Source organism: Oncorhynchus nerka, linkage group LG3 (genome assembly GCF_034236695.1).
Source record: "Oncorhynchus nerka isolate Pitt River linkage group LG3, Oner_Uvic_2.0, whole genome shotgun sequence".
Lineage (NCBI taxonomy): Eukaryota > Metazoa > Chordata > Actinopteri > Salmoniformes > Salmonidae > Oncorhynchus > Oncorhynchus nerka.
The window spans coordinates 55,679,039-55,700,551 of record NC_088398.1 but is presented as its reverse complement, the minus strand read 5'-3'; the positions used below and the strand labels follow the sequence as shown (position 1 = coordinate 55,700,551).

The 21,513-nt window shown below is 44.0% G+C and overlaps 1 protein-coding gene across 4 annotated transcripts in view; it reads left to right on the top strand.

Annotated features, from left to right (window-relative positions):
• LOC115111174 (unconventional myosin-Ib-like) overlaps window positions 1–21,513 on the top strand; it is a 155,581-nt gene that overhangs the window by 9,442 nt on the left and 124,626 nt on the right. For all 4 annotated transcript variants that reach the window (XM_065013600.1, XM_065013604.1, XM_029637070.2 and 1 more), the window contains exons 2-3: window positions 11,704–11,849; window positions 19,946–20,061. In XM_065013600.1, coding sequence (XP_064869672.1) covers window positions 11,724–11,849; window positions 19,946–20,061 — 242 coding nt within the window. In that variant the 5' untranslated portion in view covers window positions 11,704–11,723. The remainder of the gene's footprint in view (window positions 1–11,703; window positions 11,850–19,945; window positions 20,062–21,513) is intronic.

The window sequence follows — 21,513 nt, the reverse complement described above, 5'->3', positions numbered from 1 at the left end:
TGCAGGAACTGCTGACACACTCCAGCCTCATGAGGTCTAGCATTGTCCTGCATTAGGAATAACTGGGGCCAACCGCACCAGCATATGGTCTCACAAGGGGTCTGAGGATCTCATCTCGGTACCTAGTGGCAGTCAGGCTATGGAGGGCTGTGCGGCCCCCCAAAGAAATGCCACTCCACACCATGACTGACCCACCGCCAAACCGGTCATGCTGGAGGATGTTGCAGGCAGCAGAACGTTCTCCACGGCGTCTCCAGACTCTGTCAAGTCTGTCACATGCTCAGTGTGAACCTGCTTTCATCTGTGAAGAGCACAGGGCGCCAGTGGCGAATTTGCCAATCTTGGTGTTCTCTGGCAAATGCCAAACGTCCTGCACGGTGTTGGGCTGTAAGCACAACCCCCACCTGTGGACGTCGGGCCCTCATACCACCGTCATGGAGTCTGTTTCTGACCGTTTGAGCAGACACATACACATTTGTGGCCTGCTGGAGGTCATTTTGCAGGGCTCTGTCAGTGCTCCTCCTGCTCCTCTTTGCACAAAGGCGGAGGTAGCGGTCCTGCTGCTGGGTTGTTGCCCTCCTACGGCCTCCTCCACGTCTCCTGATGTACTGGCCTGTCTCCTGGTAGCGCCTCCATGCTCTGGACACTACGCTGACAGACACAGCAAACCTTCTTGCCACAGCTCGCATTGATGTACCATCCTGGATGAGCTGGAAGGTTCTCCCATCTCCACAGAACTCTGGAGCTCTGTCAGAGTGACCATTGGTTTCTTGGTCACCTCCCTGACCAAGGCTCTTCTCTGCTGATTGCTCAGTTTGGCCTTTGAGTCTTTGTGGTTCCAAACTTCTTCCATTTAAGTATGATGTAGTTGACTGTGTCCTTTGGGACTTTGAATGCTGCAGACATGCACGGTCAGCTGTGGGACCTTTATCTAGACTTGCCTAGTTAAATAAAGGTTACATTTATTTTTTCAATAGACAGGTGTCTTTCCAAATCATATCCAATCATCTGAATTTACCACAGGTGGACTCAATCAAATTGTAGAAATATCTCAAGGATGATAAATGGAAACAGGATGCACCTGAGCTCAATTTTGAGTCTCATTGCGAAGGGTCTGAATACTTATTTTATTTTTTATTTTTTATAAATGTGCAAACATTTCTAAACCTGTTCACTTTGTCATTATGTGGTATTGTATGTAGATTGATGAGGAATTCTCTCTATTTAATCCATTTTAGATTAGGGCTGTAACTAACAAAATGTGGAAAAAGTCAATGGGTCTGAATACTTTCCGAATGCGCTGTATGTCATTGGTCCGGAATTTGTCAGAAGAGAATTATGTTCAGCTAATTTCTTTCAGCTGTCTGTCCATAACTCTTTCCTCCAAGTAGGTCCTAATCCTTATTCCTCCTGACTCGGCAGAATTGAGCACTTTCTACTCATTATTCAACTTATTATCTAGTTGTCTTTTAACCCGGACCTGTTGCCTGACCTTTACATTTGATAAGAAATTCTAAGAACCTCTGCTCTACTGTAGCTAATATCAGAGGATGTCTATCTAATTTGCCCATAAGGATTTAAATGAATTGGCATACATTTTTAAATGGTATAATTGAGCTGGTGTTTAAAATATTTATTTTATTTAACCAGGTAGGCCAGTTGAGAACAAGTTCTCATTTACAACTGTGACCTGGCCAAGATAAAGCAAAGCAATGCGACAAAGACAACAACAGAGTTACACATGGGATAAACAAACCTACAGTCAATAACACAATAGAAAAATCTGTATACAGTGTCTTCAAATAAAGTAAGGAGGTAAGGAAATAGGCCAATAGCGGCGAAGTAATAACAATTTAGCAATTTACACTTGAGTGATATGTGCAGATGAGGACGTGCAAGTAGATATACTGGTTTGCAGAAAAACAAATATGGGGATGAGGTATGTAGTTGGTTGGATGGGCTATTTACAGATGGGCTGTGTATAGCTGCAGTGATTTGTAAGCTCTCTGACAGCTGGCGCTTAAAGTTAGTGAGGGAGATAAATCTCCAACTTCAGTGATTTTTTTTTTTTTTGTAATTCGTTCCAGTCATTGGCAGCAGAGAACTGGAAGGGAAGGTGGCCAAAGCAGGTGTTCACTTTGGAGATGACCAGTGAAATATACCTGCTGGAGTGCATGCTACGGGTGGGAGAGTTTACAGTCTAGCCAGACACCTAGGTATTTATGGTTGTCCACATATTCTAGGTCAGAAGGGTCCAGAGTAGTGATGCTAGTCGGGCGTGCAGCGATTGGTTGAAGAGCATACATTTAGCATTTAAGAGCAGTTGGAGGCCACGGAAGGAGTGTTGTATGGCGTTGAAGCTCGTTTTGGAGGTTTGTTGACAGTGTCCAAATAAGCAATATAGGCCTATTTGTTTGTTATTTTCTGAATGAGGAGCTTTATTGTATTCAAAGTTGCAGGACTGACCAGGGGTGAGGTTACCTTTAGGAGAAAGTTGGGCTTGCATTATGTTCTATCTCTCTGACTGTCTCAGAACTATGGCGGACAGAGCCTTCTGCACCCTTACCCTTGTCTATAGAATGCTCTCCCTGACCATCTGAGTTCTGAGCTCCAACACTAAAACGGTCCTTAAAAACCCACTTTTAGAGACTCTTTTTCATAGTCCTTGTCGCAATCTAAAATGCATTTAGCACCTAGCCCACTTGCTATTTTACCTGCCTTTGATTCTAAATGTTTTTTATTGTAAACTCAGCAAAAACATTTACATCTCCACAGTCAACTGTGTTTTATTTTCAGCAAACTTAACACGTCTAAATATTTGTATGAACTTAACAAGATTCATCAACTGAAACACAAACTGAACACGTTCCACAGACAAGTGACTAACAGAAATTGAATAATGTATCACTACTGGTTGTAAACGAACGAGTGATGCGCGTTCGGAGCAATACTGGCTGTACCTAAGGCTCAGCCAATCGTTTACAACAGATTGCAGCGCAGCACGCAACTGAAGAAAGAAGAGAACAAAATTACTAGTTACAGCATCAGTTTGTTCTCTGGAAAGTCAGCTTGCCAGTTAAAGCAGCAAGTCCCCTGAAAGATAGAGGTAACGTTAGGTGAAAAGCCTGACCACGGAGACGGGGTTGAGAAGGTGATGAAGTGTACTTCATGAGCTGTAACTGAAAAACTACTGGTATTTGGAAAGTGTGAGGTGAGGGAGAAAGTGTGGTGGAACAAGTATCAGCATTAAGTATCTTGCTAGCTGGATTGAATTTTTCGTTAGTTAGCCAGAGAAATGTTGAGCAACATTAGCCATCTTATCTGATCAAATATTTGAGCATATGGTGTGAAAAATTTGCTTGCTAGCAAAGCAAGACAGCTAACGTTAGCTAGCTAGCTAACTAACGTTACAACATCAGATGAGCTAACATTAGTAACCTAACCATTAAATGATATACGACTCCTTGCCGTAACGAACTAACCACGATCTGTTAACTAATGGTTTATCTCTACAGTATGTGGTTAATATTCAGAATGAGAGAATTAGGTGAAAAATTAGGCATTGCTTGTTAAGTGGATTCAGGGATTAAACGGAGCTGGGCCTGGCTTAAGCTGGATGCCACTATAGAGGTGAAAGGAACACCACACTTTCCCTGTTTCTCACTTTTGCTGGCACATTGTAGAACAGATGTCCACAGGCAGAAAGTCTTTGTTGTGTTGAACTTGATAGTAACGTGTGTGTGATTGAGGGGGTATTATACATTTTTATTTATTTTTACTCCGTGAAAGTTATTTTTGCACACATGTAGCCCTGTGCACTTGATCGACGTCTATAGTGGACACTATAATAAATCAAATCAAATTTTATTTGCCACATACACATGGTTAGCAGATGTTAATGCGAGTGTAGCGAAATGCTTGTGCTTCTAGTTCCGACAATGCAGTAATAACCAACAAGTAATCTAACTAACAATTCCAAAACTACTGTCTTATACACAGTGTAAGGGGATAAAGAATATGTACATAAGGATATATGAATGAGTGATGGTACAGAGCACCATAGGCAAGATACAGTAGATGGTATCGAGTACAGTATATAACATATGAGATGAGTATGTAAACAAAGTGGCATAGTTAAAGTGGCTAGTGATACATGTATTACATAAGGATGCAGTCGATGATATAGAGTACAGTATATACGTATGCATATGAGATGAATAATGTAGGCTAAGTAACATTATATAAGGTAGCATTGTTTAAAGTGGCTAGTGATATATTTACATCATTTCCCATCAATTCCCATTAAGTGGCTGAAGTTGAGTCAGTGTCAGTGTGTTGGCAGCAGCCACTCAATGTTAGTGGTGGCTGTTTAACAGTCTGATGGCCTTGAGATAGAAGCTGTTTTTCAGTCTCTCGGTCCCAGCTTTGATGCACCTGTACTGACCTCGCCTTCTGGATGATAGCGGGGTGAACAGGCAGTGGCTTCGGGTGGTTGATGTCCTTGATGATCTTTATGGCCTTCCTGTAACATCGGGTGGTGTAGGTGTCCTGGAGGGCAGGTAGTTTGCCCCCGGTGATGCGTTGTGCAGACCTCACTACCCTCTGGAGAGCCTTACGGTTGAGGGCGGAGCAGTTGCCGTACCAGGCGGTGATACAGCCCGCCAGGATGCTCTCGATTGTGCATCTGTAGAAGTTTGTGAGTGCTTTTGGTGACAAGCCGAATTTCTTCAGCCTCCTGAGGTTGAAGAGGCGCTGCTGCGCCTTCTTCACGATGCTGTCTGTGTGAGTGGACCAATTCAGTTTGTCTGTGATGTGTATGCCGAGGAACTTAAAACTTGCTACCCTCTCCACTACTGTTCCATCGATGTGGATAGGAGGGGGTTCCCTCTGCTGTTTCCTGAAGTCCACAATCATCTCCTTAGTTTTGTTGACGTTGAGTGTGAGGTTATTTTCCTGACACCACACTCCGAGGGCCCTCACCTCCCTGTAGGCCGTCTCGTCGTTGTTGGTAATCAAGCCTACCACGGTTGTGTCGTCCGCAAACTTGATGATTGAGTTGGAGGCGTGCGTGGGTGAACAGGGAGTACAGGAGAGGGCTCAGAACGCACCCTTGTGGGGCCCCAGTGTTGAGGATCAGCGGGGAGGAGATGTTGTTGCCTACCCTCACCACCTGGGGGCGGCCCGTCAGGAAGTCCAGTACCCAGTTGCACAGGGCGGGGTCGAGACCCAGGGTCTCGAGCTTGATGACGAGCTTGGAGGGTACTATGGTGTTGAATGCCGAGCTGTAGTCGATGAACAGCATTCTCACATAGGTATTCCTCTTGTCCAGATGGGTTAGGGCAGTGTGAAGTGTGGTTGAGATCGCATCGTCTGTGGACCTATTTGGGCGGTAAGCAAATTGGAGTGGGTCTAGGGTGTCAGGTAGGGTGGAGGTGATATGGTCCTTGACTAGTCTCTCAAAGCACTTCATGATGACGGAAGTGAGTGCTACCGGGCGGTAGTCGTTTAGCTCAGTTACCTTAGCTTTCTTGGGAACAGGAACAATGGTGGCCCTCTTGAAGCATGTGGGAACAGCAGACTGGTATAGGGACTGATTGAATATGTCCGTAAACACACCGGCCAGCTGGTCTGCGCATGCTCTGAGGGCGCGGCTGGGGATGCCGTCTGGGCCTGCAGCCTTGCGAGGGTTAACACGTTTAAATGTCTTACTCACCTCGGCTGCAGTGAAGGAGAGACCGCATGTTTTCGTTGCAGGCCGTGTCAGTGGCACTGTATTGTCCTCAAAGCGCGCAAAAATGTTATTTAGTCTGCCTGGGAGCAAGACATCCTGGTCCGTGACTGGGCTGGATTTCTTCCTGTAGTCCGTGATTGACTGTAGACCCTGCCATATGCCTCTTGTGTCTGAGCCGTTGAATTGAGATTCTACTTTGTCTCTGTACTGACGCTTAGCTTGTTTGATAGCCTTGCAGAGGGAATAGCTGCACTGTTTGTATTCGGTCATGTTACCAGACACCTTGCCCTGATTAAAAGGCGCTTCAGTTTCACGCGAATGCTGCCATCAATCCACGGTTTCTGGTTAGGGAATGTTTTAATCGTTGCTATGGGAACGACATCTTCAACGCACGTTCTAATGAACTCGCACACCGAATCAGCGTATTCGTCAATGTTGTTATCTGACGCAATACGAAACATATCCCAGTCCACGTGATGGAAGCAGTCTTGGAGTGTGGAGTCAGCTTGGTCGGACCAGCGTTGGACAGACCTCAGCGTGGGAGCCTCTTGTTTTAGTTTCTGTCTGTAGGCAGGGATCAACAAAATGGAGTCGTGGTCAGCTTTTCCGAAAGGGGGGCGGGGCAGGGCCTTATATGTGTCGCGGAAGTTAGAGTAACAATGATCCAAGGTTTTTCCACCCCTGGTTGCGCAATCGATATGCTGATAAAATTTAGGGAGTCTTGTTTTCAGATTAGCCTTGTTAAAATCCCCAGCTACAATGAATGCAGCCTCCGGATAAATGGTTTCCAGTTTGCAAAGAGTTAAATAAAGTTCGTTCAGAGCCATCGATGTGTCTGTTTGGGGGGGGGGGGGGATATATACGGCTGTGATTATAATCGAAGAGAATTCTCTTGGTAGATAATGCGGTCTACATTTGATTGTGAGGAATTCTAAATCAGGTGAACAGAAGGATTTGAGTTCCTGTATGTTTCTTTCATCACACCATGTCTCGTTAGCCATAAGGCATACGCCCACGCCCCTCTTCTTACCAGAAAGGTGTTTGTTTCTGTCGGTGCGATGCGTGGAGAAACCCGTTGGCTGCACCGCCTCGGATAGCGTCTCTCCAGTGAGCAAACATAGAATGCCTGTCTGTTTAATTCTATTTCAAGATGTTTTTTTCCCCAAGTGCAATATTTATGTGTGTGGTCACAAGCATTCCATTATAAAGGCTTTCATTCCTAACTGCAATATTAGTGTATTGTTTTTTTTCTCAAGACTTGAGTGTCATTTGCAGTAAAGTCTAGGCAACAAATTACATTGGATTGCTTTGTTTACATTTTTTTTAGCTGTGAGGTTCACATGAACCACTTTTTATTTTACACACAGAGACTGATCATGTAGATCATATTCTTTGTTTAATTAGTTAACCTGCATTTCCCCTTAGCAGGGATTGTTTTTTTTTGCATGTTTCAGTGCAAAAAGAAAGCGTCACCGTTTTGGGCCCTCAGCAGTTTGCATCCCTGATAAATGCAGGGAAGGACTGAAAGACATTTAGGAATGTGCAAGTCTACCAAGTTGTGTTGAAGTGAGGCTAAGTAAAAGTATCTTGCAGGGTTTATGTAGAGACGTGTACATGTACATGCTAGGGTTGTGACGATGCCAGTATCGCAATATTTTTTTCCATGGCAAGTGAAAACAGTAATTAGACTGAACTCTTGGTTCTTTTTAAAACCTGGATGACAACAATGTTTGTTTCAACATTAGGGCTATTTTCCAAAATAAGTGAAATCCGATTGTTCATATGTTTGAGGCTCCGCTCTCAATGTATTTTTCAATTTTAGGCTTTTCAAATATATTCCATTCTCCTTTCTTTTGTTTGTATTATGGCTATATTCTCACTAATATTCCTTTTTGTAATTAAGCTTTTACATGTGTATTTTTCTGTATTTATTGTAATAAAACTAATAGTGCCAGATCTTTGTGTGTTTGAGGCTGTCTGTTGGGCTGGGAGAGGGGGATTATTTTACAGTTCATACCACCATATGCAAATGGTAAATTACTCATGGTCCCATTCCAGGAACCTTTAAATTATATATTCTCTACTTTAGTCTGGAAATATGGGGCAATGTCAAACGCTGGAGGTGAGCCAGCACCAATATGTTCTTGGTGACTTGCTTCGTAATCACAGGACCAAGACCTCCATGTAACATAGACATTTAAGTAGACTTTACATATGGGGAAATGCCATGGTAACTGAATGATGCAGAGGCTCCAATCTTTTTCACTTTAAAGGTATGCCAAACAAAAACCATCGATTGTGAAGTTAAACAAATGATAGAACTCTATGCACAAGGACTAATTTCAACAATTTCCACATTGATTGTTACAAAAAAACATTAATTGTGATTTATCAGGGGGTACTTCAGCACCCCTATTTCCCGCGGCTATGAAAAATACATTTACTCGAACAGTGCAGATGTAAAGTTTGGTAACCGAATGACTGTGAAATCTCCCTCAGTTTGTGACCACGTTTTCCAAAATTAAGATTAAAAGATGTCTGCAGAAAGAATGTGGCGTTGGCTATGTTATGACCCCTTGAGTTTGAAAGTCTCTTTTGGTTATCGAAGTCCAGTGTACTATACTAAACTAACTTACTCTACAGTAAGTATTGTATTATACTGACATACTCTACTTTTCTTTGCACTGTACTGTGTTGTCTTAACTTGTGACACAGACTGCTACAATTGGTTCAGATTTGGACTGAGCAAATTTCAAATACTTTTCAATGTCTTGTGTCTGTCAGTCGTTGCTCAGTGTGTGACGAGTATGGTTACAGTAAATGGAAATAGAGGGGGGGGTTCATGGGTAGGTGCCATTTTTTGTGGGTAACTGGCGAGCTACCAATTCTTTGTGGCTAGCTTGCTGGCCAGTTAGCCCTATTGATTTACTGTGGACTTACCCATCCACTGAACCTTCTTCCAGCCAGCACCATGACAATAGAGATGGAAAGAAATGAACACAAAGCAAATGTTTTACTTCCGAACTCCGGTAGCTAGCTTTATGTGAATCGTAATAATGTAGCTAACCAGATAGTTTAACAGGCAAAAATCCCCTAAAACTAATGCTATGGAAGGTAGGTGGCTATCTGGCTAGCTCTCTCTCTGCCTCTCTTGTTCTCCCTCTCTCTATCCTTTCTTTCTCTATGCCTCTCGTTCTCCCCCTGTCCTTTCTTTATGCCCCTCTCTCGTTCTCCCTTTCTCTGTCCTCTTTCTCTATGCCTCTCGTTCTCCCCCTGTCCTTTCTTTATGCCCCTCTCTCGTTCTCCCTTTCTCTGTCCTCTTTCTCTATGCCTCTCGTTCTCCCTCTGTCCTTTCTTTATGCCCCTCTCTCGTTCTCCCTTTCTCTGTCCTCTTTCTCTATGCCTCTCGTTCTCCCTCTGTCCTTTCTTTATGCCCCTCTCTCGTTCTCCCTTTCTCTGTCCTCTTTCTCTATGCCTCTCGTTCTCCCTCTGTCCTTTCTTTATGCCCCTCTCTCATTCTCCCTTTCTCTGTCCTCTTTCTCTATGCCTCTCGTTCTCCCTCTGTCCTTTCTTTATGCCCCTCTCTCATTCTCCCTCTGTCCTTTCTTTATGCCCCTCTCTCATTCTCCCTTTCTCTGTCCTCTTTCTCTATGCCTCTGTCCTTTTTCTCCCGTTGTCTCTCAATAGGATTCGATATGGAGGGAGGCTGCTCAGTGTTGCGTCACTGGCCGCTAATGGTGCTGCCTGGCAGGGATGTCTGAACCTGGGGTACTAGGCTACCAGGCTGGCAGGGCAGTAGCTCATCCAGATCTGTCTCTTCTGCCACGCACCTGATCCTTGTTGATGTCCTTGCATTACATGCACCTGGAGAAGTATACTATACATACAATGCTCACTTATATAGTTCTGGGCCGTTTTGCCTTTTAAGTGAATTAGACGGTGGGGTGCGGATCCTAAATCAAATAAACTGCTGTCTGTGGAACCAGAAGTCCATTAAGCCCTATAGCCTGAGGTCTTCAGAGGAGCTCGATCAGCCGATAACAAACTGTTCTAAACATAGCCATCTCAAATTCTGCGGGATGTGTGTGTTCAGCGACTGTTTGGTTTGAGGCCGTTTGAGAGATGCCTGTTCAAACCTCACAACTCGGCACACAGTGGACTTGAGAGATTCCTCAGGGAATTATGTAATGGAAGAACGGACCTCACACTTGACCTCCCGGTGGTCCATGAATGTTTGCATGGCTTGAGGCAGAGTTGGGGTTGGGTTTGCTCCTCAGAGAGGCTATGTCCCAAATGGTACCCTATTCTCTATCGCAGTGTTTCATTCTCTACTGGTTTTGCCCCAGGACCCAAATTCGACCATGTTGTCTCAGTTGCTACTCAATATTCGCAATGCAAAAAATAATAATCAAAACGCTATCTGGAAAACGATTTATATTGCTATATTGATAGGAAATGTAGTAATTGTATGACAAGGTAACAACATGCCCACTTCTTTCATTGTCAATTACGTTTTACCCATATTCTTAATGAAACATTTTTATGAACTCTGAAACCACAAAATCAACCAAAATATTGCTGCTATTAGCTCTATATTGAAAATGATGTGATTGAAAACTTGTTTAAAGGTTAAATGTATAAACATTTTCATTTCTACACACTTTACACCTTGTTTAACTCATCAAAGTTCAGAATTTAGTATTTTGTCATAAATAAAAATACCCACCCAAAAAGTAGATTTCTTTTTTTTACTCAGACACCCACGACCATTCAAAACTTTTGAGTCGTGAACCACCAGTTGAGAATCACTGCTCTATAATAGTGCACTAGTTTTGACCAGAGGGCTCTGTCAAAAGTAGTGCACTATATGGAATATGGTGCCATTTTGGGGGGTGCACTGAGCCCAGAGACACGAAACCTGGGAAGCGTTCTGCAACCAGTACCTTTCTGTCCCAGCTGCTTAACAGCAAACCGGGGGTAATATTTGGAAAGAAGGGGGGAGAGATCCAAACCAGAAAACTGGAGACAAAGACACTGCTGGGGGTTGCAGTTTTTCGCCCATTTTTTCCCATCTCCTGTGGACACTAATCCTAGTGCTATAGGGATGGAGATAAAGAGTGGCCTAGGGACATTCAAGGCCTTGATACAGGGCTTTGCTCTACCCCGAACACTGTGCGCTGTTGTAACAGATGGGCTGGGGTGAAGCAATGTGCTCATCGTCTATTGTTCAGTTCCCCCCTTCTAACCCAGCTCTTTAGATCAGCAGAAACAAGCACTACGCACAAACATGGGCTTCTGGGTTAGTTTGGGTTATTTTCTTCAAAGGTGTCTTGTAATATTGGCATAGTGTGATAACACACTGAAACATGCTGTGACTGTCAGAATTTTTGGGAAAGTTTTGTTTTTACCTGCATCATACTGTACAGCACAGAGTTGGTGCCATCAAGCTGTGGGCATTAATTTCAGTATGTAGTGCAATGTAAGACAGACATTTGTATAAGTCAAATACCATGATGGACCTGGATGAGGCAAGTTAATGTGAGGGGATTACAGCGATTGGATCAGCAGGGAGCATGCTATCTGGTCTGGACAGGGATATATGGATGGGAGGGGGGGGGTTTGGCTCGGTTGGGGGAGTGGCACTGACTGTCTTTGACACAAACTCTCCAGACAGACCACAGCTGGATTACAATTGGACTATGGACTACTATAAAATGGTGGACTGTCAATCAAGCCCTCATATGCATCACTATCCCAGATTAGATTATCACTGCACAAGCATGAGTGCCTGATCTTCATAGGAGTTCATGACTGAAGTTCTGGAGTTGATGCATTGACTAACAGACCGCAGATAATGTAATCTATAGCAACAACTTACTTTTGCTCAGCAATATCCATGTTCATCCCCTGTTCTCTTGCTTTAAAATCACAGCCTGCGTCTAATGTATTCCATTTGTTATTCTTCTTTACAGGGGGGACTGCTGATTCCAAAATGGAGGTGAAGACGTCACTTCTGGACAACATGATAGGGGTGGGGGACATGGTCCTGCTAGAACCCCTCAACGAAGACTCCTTCATCATGAACCTGAGGAACCGCTTCGACCACAATGAGATCTATGTAAGTTCTCCCTCAGCAAGTGTTAAACTGGGTTTAGCCATAGCTGAGTTATATAATTTAATATATTCTTAATGTATTTGAAACTCACATTATGCTTGAATGTATGCTAACATTCAGATGCGTTTGACTGTGTAACTGGATTTTGCCCCAGCTGCCTCAGTCTCAATGTCGTGGTTCAGCCGTGTTATTGTTCCCTCAGCTTCACTCTCCCTAAAAGTGCATGTTTACACTTAGCTTAGACAAACACAAAGTGTGCACTTAAGCAATCTGCAGATACATCATTCATTGTTTCTAAACTTACTGCTGGAGCCTGTGCTTAGCCTATTCATTTTAGCCCTTGCCTCCAAAAACAGCAGCACAGATACAGCAACCTCACCACAAAGCCCTGAGTTGACCAATAAATAAGTCACATCACTGAAGAATGTAGATGTCTCAAATGAGGCAGAACATTCAGAGCTCCAGGGAGGAGATTCAACTGGCTGCTGCAGTTTCCCTTGGGGGGGGAATGGAGCAGACCTGTGTTCCAATACTATTTGAAATATTTCAAATACTTTGAGCGATTGCGCATGCCTGCCTGGAGTGCCAGATTGTCAGGGTGTGCAGTTTTGGCACTACTCTATTGGTCCATTAAGACAGGCAAGCTCAAGAAAGCATATATAACATATTTGAAATTATTCCAAATAATATTTGAACCCAGGTCTGGAATATAGAGGCTGGATGAGGACTTTGTCTCAGGGCTCTGCTCCCTGGCTTCTCCCAGGAACCCCTGCCTATCTGTGAGTTGGCGTCTCCAGACATCAGCCTCTATGATTATGGCCCTGGTTCTCTCCTCACTGCTGACTAGGACAGAGCCAAGTCAGAGCCCAGAGATTGATGTCACCACGCTCAACTATGATTGCCTGGCTACCTCAGCTTCGTGATATTTTAGTTAAGTTCATATCGCTTCCTGTGTTTATATGAGTTGTTTATGACATCTAAGCTGCCCTCAAATTTCTCTGTCGAACGGTGAACTAAAGCATATGGTTGGTCTAAGTCAGTCTGTAATGTTGGAGCAAAATGGTTTTGTTGAAGTCTAGTGCTGTATAAATGCTTGAGTTGAATCATACTATTCAACTGGTAATTTTACACTCTGTCCAGTAACCTCTTTACATACCGCACAGAGGAGTGATTTGTTACTGGCTCATTAACTTTATTTAGGTCACTAAAAGCCAGGCAGAAATCTAGTTTCCTCTGTTTATTCTTTAAAGATCTTATCACTCCCCTATCTTAGACACATAGGCTGTGAGAATTGGTCAGAACCTGTTCTTGTTTGTATAATTCTGTTAATGAAGTAAAGCCAATTACCACATCTCTTTTGTCAGCTTACCTTCCCCTTTGAGGGCTAAACAGCTCTTTGTGTAGATGAAGTATTTAAAGACTGTGCTCCTTGTAAATACGTTACTCTGGCTTTATCCTGAGTGGGAACTTCCTAGCAATATCTTGTATAAAACTGGAAAATTAGTTTTTCCTCAACAGTAATATATATTTTATTTATATGTGGATTCGGCTATTTCAGCCACACCAATTGCTGACAGGTGTACAAAATTGAGCACACATCCATGCAATCTCCATAGACAAACATTGGCAGTGAATTGCCTTACTGAAGAGCTCAGTGACTTTCAACGTGGCACTTTCATAGGCCACCTTTCCAACAAGGCAGTTTGTCAAATTTCTGCCCTGCTAGAGCTACCCCGGTCAACTAAGTGTTGTTATTGTGAAGTGGAAACATCTAGGAGTGACAACAGCTCAGCCGCGAAGTGGTAGGCCACAGGAGCTCACAGAACGGGACCGGCGAGTACTGAAGCGTGTAGCTCGTAAAAATTGTCTCCTCGGTTGCAACAGGCACTACGCAGTTCCGAACTTCCTCTGGAAACATCAGCACAAGAATTGTTCGTCGGGACCTTCATGAAATGGGTTTCCATGGCCGAGTAGCCACACACAATCAATCAAATGTATTTACAGTGCCTTGCGAAAGTATTCGTCCCCCTTGAACTTTGCGACCGTTTGCCACATTTTAGGCTTCAAACATAAAGATATAAAACTGTATTTTTTTTGTGAAGAATCAACAACAAGTGGGACACAATCATGAAGTGGAACAACATTTATTGGATATTTCAAACTTTTTTAACAAATCAAAAACGGAAAAATTGGGCGTGCAAAATTATTCAGCCCCTTTACTTTCAGTGCAGCAAACTCTCTCCAGAAGTTCAGTGAGGATCTCTGAATGATCCAATGTTGACCTAAATGACTAATGATGATAAATACAATCCACCTGTGTGTAATCAAGTCTCCGTATAAATGCACCTGCACTGTGATAGTCTGAGGTCCGTTAAAAGCGCAGAGAGCATCATGAAGAACAAGGAACACACCAGGCAGGTCCGAGATACTGTTGTGAAGAAGTTTTAAAGCCGGATTTGGATACAAAAAGATTTCCCAAGCTTTAAACATCCCAAGGAGCACTGTACAAGCGATAATATTGAAATGGAAGGAGTATCAAACCACTGCAAATCTACCAAGACCTGGCCGTCCCTCTAAACTTTCAGCTCATACAAGGAGAAGACTGATCAGAGATGCAGCCAAGAGGCCCATGATCACTCTGGATGAACTGCAGAGATCTACAGCTGAGGTGGGAGACTCTGTCCAAAGGACAACAATCAGTCGTATATTGCACAAATCTGACCTTTATGGAAGAGTGGCAAGAAGAAAGCCATTTCTTAAAGATATCCATAAAAAGTGTCGTTTAAAGTTTGCCACAAGCCACCTGGGAGACACACCAAACATGTGGAAGAAGGTGCTCTGGTCAGATGAAACCAAAATTGAACTTTTTGGCAACAATGCAAAACGTTATGTTTGGCGTAAAAGCAACACACCATCCCCACTGTCAAACATGGTGGTGGCAGCATCATGGTTTGGGCCTGCTTTTCTTCAGCAGGGACAGGGAAGATGGTTAAAATTGATGGGAAGATGGATGGAGCCAAATACAGGACCATTCTGGAAGAAAACCTGATGGAGTCTGCAAAAGACCTGAGACTGGGACGGAGATTTGTCTTCCAACAAGACAATGATCCAAAACATAAAGCAAAATCTACAATGGAATGGTTCAAAAATAAACATATCCAGGTGTTAGAATGGCCAAGTCAAAGTCCAGACCTGAATCCAATCGAGAATCTGTGGAAAGAACTGAAAACTGCTGTTCACAAATGCTCTCCATCCAACCTCACTGAGCTCGAGCTGTTTTGCAAGGAGGAATGGGAAAAAATGTCAGTCTCTCGATGTGCAAAACTGATAGAGACATACCCCAAGCGACTTACAGCTGTAATCGCAGCAAAAGGTGGCGCTACAAAGTATTAACTTAAGGGGGCTGAATAATTTTGCACGCCCAATATTTCAGTTTTTGATTTGTTAAAAAAGTTTGAAATATCCAATAAATGTTGTTCCACTTCATGATTGTGTCCCACTTGTTGATTCTTCACAAAAAAATACAGTTTTATATCTTTATGTTTGAAGCCTGAAATGTGGCAAAAGGTCGCAAAGTTCAAGGGGGCCGAATACTTTCGCAAGGCACTGTATATAGCCCTTCATACATCAGCTGATGTCACAAAGTGCTGTACAGAAACCCAGCCTAAAACTCCAAACGGCAAGCAATGCCAGTGTAGAAGCACGGTGGCTAGGAAAAACTCCATAGAAAGGCCGGAACCTAGGAAGAAATCTAGCTGAACCAGGCTATGAGGGGTGGCAAGTCCTCTTCTGGCTGTGCCGGGTGGAGATTATAATAGAACATGGCCAAGATGTTCATAGATGACCAGCAGGGTCAATGAATAATAATCAGTGGCTGTAGAGGGTGCAACAGGTCAGCACCTCAGGAGTAAAGGTCAATTGGCTTTTCATAGCTGATCATTTGGATTATCTCTGCCGCTCATGCTGTCTCTAGAGAGTTGAAAACAGCAGGTCTAGGACAAGGTAGCACGTCCAGTGAACAGGTCAGGGTTCCATAGCCGCAGGCAGAACAGTTGAAACTGGAGCAGCAGCACGGCCAGGTGGACTGGGGACAGCAAGGAGTCATCAGGTAGTCCTGAGGCTTGGTCCAAGGAGAGGGAGAGAATTCAGACAGGATAAATACTCCAGATATAACAGACTGACCCTATCCCCCAAACACAACCTTTGCAGTATAAATACTGGAGGCTGAGACCGGAGGGGTCGGGAGACACTGTGACCCTGTCCGACAAGCCTAAGATCACCATGTGCAATGCCAAGCGTCGGCTGGACTGGTGTAAGCTCAACGCCATTCACATACAAATAATATACTAGGCTATGCTTTTTGATTTACATATGTTCCTATAATGTCTCCGAGAGCATTGTCATAGTCCTGCAGGGCCGACGCTGCTTGTTCCATAGTCAATAAATCCATGAATTTCCTTAACCAAATGTCCATGCTGAAGCACTGTGGTTTACTCTCTTTCCAATTCCTAAGTATTGTTTGTTTGACTGGCAGGTAGGCCAATGATGCGTTGCGTAGTTCTAGGGTGGATATTGTCCACCATACACCTAACAGGCACACAGGACAATGTGGGATACATGCATTCAAAATTCCAGACAACATATCTACCTCGGCCCAAAATGTTTTAGCAGCTGGACATTTCCATAACAGATGCATTAGTGTACCAACCCCACCGCAGCCATAACAACCCACATCTGAAAGGCTTTGATTCCTTTTTTTCAACCTGTTAGGTGTAATATGCAAAACCTTCATTTGATTCATTTGATACCTTTCACATTCGGGATATAGATGTTGTGTTTTTCCATATTGCATCCCACTGTACTGCGGTCAGAGATGCACACAAGTCCTGTTCCCAATGTAACTGAGTAAGGATGTCGTTTGGGGAGGAGAGGCCAACAAGCTTGTATAAGGCAGAAACGGTTCCCTTCTCATTAGCAGCCCGGTCCCTCTGTTTGTTGTCCATCACGCTTTTAGATCCCACATCAATACCCTTTGAGAAATAAATTGTATTATTGATTTTGATCTGTAAATAAGGCTGAAATTGTATATAATTCAGGCCAAACGTTGCTATCAACTCTTTAATTGGTTTGACATCACCATCCCTTACTACCTGCCCCACCTGACTGATGTTTTGGCGTTGGCAGGTAATATTAACCTATGTCTTTCTCTCTGCAGTAAACAATGGGTTGTTTCATATTGGACACGAAGGGAGAGATGCTCCATTGATAACCTTTTATGACGCATCTTTGCCACTTCAAATGAAAACTCAAGTAGTGGATTATCTATTTTCCAATGGAACTTGAGCTAATACCATAATGATTATTTTGAGATCAAATTGCTATGTTCTGTTAGAATGTTTTCCTCTAGCCACTCCCAGCGGCCTACTATTCCTCCATGTTTATAACCCCATGACAATTGGTATCTTGCATTATAAGACAAGTAATACAAATACTTAGGAACACCTAATCCACCCTTGCTTCTTGACATGCACAGTTTATGGTTCATGCTTGGTTTCTTATCTTTCCACAACAATCCAGAAAATAAACTACGGCTCTCTTTAAACCAGTACTGAGGAAACTGAAGTGGTATAGCTGACATAAGGAACGATGGTCTAGGGAGGATGTTTAAGCAATAAGGCACGAGGGGGTGTGGAATATGGCCAATATACCACGGCTAAGGGCTGTTCTTATGCACGACGCAACACAGAGTGCTTGGATACAGCCCCTAGCCGTGGTATACTGGCCATATGTCACAAACCCCTGAGGTGCCTTATTGCTACTATAAAGTGGTTACCAAAGTAATTAGAGCTGTAAAAATAACTTTTGTCATACCCGTGGTATGCTGTCAGCCAATCAGGGTTTTAACCAACCAGTTTATAATAGTCTTTATCACCTCTGCTCTACCCCATAGTGATACAAGTAGTACAGTAATAATATTTGGGTGGGGTCTTCCACCTCCACTGACCAGGAGTGGCTTTAAAAGCTGACTGGCTGGCTGCAGCCAACAATAAGCTATTAATCGCTACAGGCCTGTTAGGTGAGTGTCCCTAGTACTCGTTATGGTGTCAGTTGTTTTCGTTCATGAGGTGAATCTTTTCGTTCCTTACCGGTTGTACATGACACCCTGCCCACAACATCAATCTCAATGGTTTTATTTTTCTGAGATTTAGAAGAAAATATTTGATTCCTGCGAGAAATATCTGATTTCTGAGTGCCAACCCTTTTTTTGATCCTACGACCACTCCCCTTCTGATGTCATCCATTTATTTTGACGAGCCAAACACACATTTAAATGGCATGACATCTCATCTGTGTTGACTATACATATTCCCTTGAATAGGTCTTGCTGTTTTAGCTTCGATCTAATGGGAATGTTGTTAGACTGATGTCTGGATTATAATGCTTAGCTTGGAATGAGGAAGCAAAGTATTTTCTTTTAGTGTTTGGAACTTGTAATTACAAAGTCCTGCGAGGAGACATTTCCCCTTTCTCTGTAATTTACTCAGCACTGCCTAACTTTCATCCTTGAAAGAACTCGTTTTTGAAATTGCCCCTTTTTTCTATGGGAGATCACGACAACACACTTATATAATGGAACTGACCGTGATCTGGTTACTATTATTATTGAGTCTGGTGTTCAGTTAGGGTCAATGGTCCCTGTGGTTGGAAAGCCCCTGTTTTCTTTGCCGTAAAACATTAAAGCATAATGTGAGTGTCAAATACATTGAGAATATATTAAATTATCTAACTCTGTTAATGCTAAACCCAGTTTAACATTTGCTGAGGGAGAACATCATTTTTTACACAAAGCATTCCCTTCTCTTAAGTCCTGATAATGTTCTCTACTGTATATCCCTCCAGTCCCGTTGTACCACAATTATCTGAGGTATTCAGGGGGAGAAGGGAGTGTACATGCACTCATTATGGGAGGCTGAGAGATCATGGGAGTGTGTGCACTTGCGTGCTTTTCCTGTTAAAAAAGGCCATTGTCACGTCAGCCTTAACTTTGCCTTAATGGCCCTGGTCGTCTAGCAGTGACCCTACCAAGCCAGCGTTTGCTTTTATTCGGAGCACTCCATTTGTCTTGTCCATTCTCGCCTCGGGTTCTCCAAAGAGTCGATTATGCCTCCCATGTACTTTTTGACAATAGGCAGTGGGATGTGGTGTTGCCTTGGAAAGGTCTGACTCTCCTGTTCTGAGTGGGTTATATAACTTCCATTTTAACAGAGAGAGTGGAGAGGATCCGGAGTTGTTTAGAACCACCTGAAAATGCAGTCCTCTTCTATCTCAATGTAAGGTACATACTGTCGTCAATCTCACTCTGCAGTAATAAATGGAGCCGGGGAACGATGCCAAATGTGACGTTATTATGTATAATTTTCTTAACACACTCTAAGCAACAATGACAAAGTACATAAATTCATGTTTTTCTCAATCCTAATTTATGGAAATAAGATGTACTATACATAGAGAATGCACTTAAAGAATGACCCGGCTGCATCAAGCTGACCCATTTCTTTCCGACAAAATCTGTTTCAATGACTTGAGTCCAGTGCCTTTAATATCAGCCATCACCACTTGGAGATGTAGCCTCACCCATACCCCCCTCTACTCGTGCCCACTACCCCTACATTCCTCTATCTACCAGACTCCCCTCTGATATGGGTGTCACGGGAGAAGCCGCATCCTGGGATTCCAGACATTTTACCTTTGTTTTTAAGTCTCCCGTGCTGATGCTCTTTCCACTCCTTTCTAGCTCCCACATGCCTGAACAATGCAGCAGGATAGAATTCCCAGCTGCGAAGAGCTGAGGATGCAAAAATGAAACTCCTCTCACCTCAGTGCTTCCCTGAAAGCAGAGCTGAGCAAGACATCACTTTCAGACACCATAGCAGTATTCCTTACCTGAGAGAAGTTCTCTGAACACTAGTCAATCCATCACACCCTGATGTCTTTCACTCTACTCTTTATCGCTCTCTCTCTGCAGACCTACATAGACAGCGTAGTGATATATCATTTCTAATAATCATACCCTGGTGTCTTGTTCCCTCTCTCTGCAGACGTACATCGGCAGTGTGGTGATCTCCATGAACCCCTACAGGTCTCTCCCCATCTACACACCACAGAAGGTGGAGGAGTATCGCAACAGGAACTTCTACGAGCTCAGCCCACACATGTGAGTGCCTGGCCTAGGTCCTTCCTCCACCCTATCTTTGTGTAGTGCCGTCTACCTCCACCCCACTGCTGGCATGTTGTGTAGGATGCGTCTTTTTGTCCACGTTGAGGCCACAGGCAACAAAGCCCCTGTTTATAAATGCCTGATGTTTCAGGCAAAATGTCAAACACACAAGTGAACGGCATTGATTGGCGCACACAATCAGAAACATTTGAGCCCAAAAGACAATGCACATCTCGGCCAGTAGGTTGGCGGAGAGGTTTTTGTTTTGCCTCCTTTTGAGTTCACTGTTCAGTTCACTGTTCCCTTTGTGATTTCCAAGGACCAGTATGGTTTAACTACAGCTCAACCAAATTAACCAGTATTGAGATAGAGGATGTGTGCTGTGCTCTGTCCCACACACTAGACCTTGTTTTGGGGTACAGACAGTTGGGTAGTGAGCGGCCCCTGGAGGGAACCCCTCCAGCAGGTGGCCATCTGCCTGTCCCTCCACAGCGGTGCCGGAGCCAACCCAGAGGCCCTGCTGCACAGCTCTGACACAGTAAAACAAAGCAGGTGTCCTGCTGCTCTGACACGGTAAAACAAAATGGGTTCCCTGCTGGTCCTGCTGCTCTGACACGGTTAAACACAGTAGGTGCCCTGCTGCACAGCTCTGACACGGTAAAACACAGTAGGTGCCCTGCTGCACAGCTCTGACACGGTAAAACACAGTAGGTGCCCTGCTGCACAGCTCTGACACGGTAAAACACAGTAGGTGCACTGCTGGTCCTGCTGCTTTGCCACAGTAAAACAAAGCAGGTGTCCTGCTGCTCTGACACGGTAAAACAAAGGCCAACACTCGTCAATTAGCTTCCCTGCCTGCCGTATCCCTGGGCTGGAGCAGACACTCCATGGTTGGAGGACGAAAGAGAGGGAGGGAGGGCGGGAGTGGGGGAGATCCCTTAGCTGTTCCAGCACTGACTGACTCGTCACAGGAAGACAGCCAGACAAATGAAAGGGTCTTTTATTTATACTAGAGCGTACGCTTCAAAGGGCCTGCTCCTGTTCCAGAACCCCCTCTTTCTCTTCACATGTGGTGACTCAGCAGACAGCAGGACAGTCAAACAGGGCAGATGTGTCCAGCTGTTTCTTTTGGCAATCTCTTTCCTTATAAGATGTTTTCCATTCTCTCTCGGTCTCCAGACCCAATGCTGCTCTGTTCAGTCTTTCTCTCGCCTGCAGTTTCTCTTCCACTAGCTTCATCACTCTTGTTTAAAATAAATCCTCTACTTCCTCCTCTCTAATGCTGATATCAGCCTTCAGAGGCCAGGGCCCACATTGCTCTTGGATCTGGATCCATGCCTGGGCTGATCCAGGGCATCTGTTTTGCCCATCATGGCACAGAAACAGAGCTCTTAGATGGAGAGAGAGTGATAATCGAGGCCCTAGATTTATAAGCCCATGGGGCTCCGG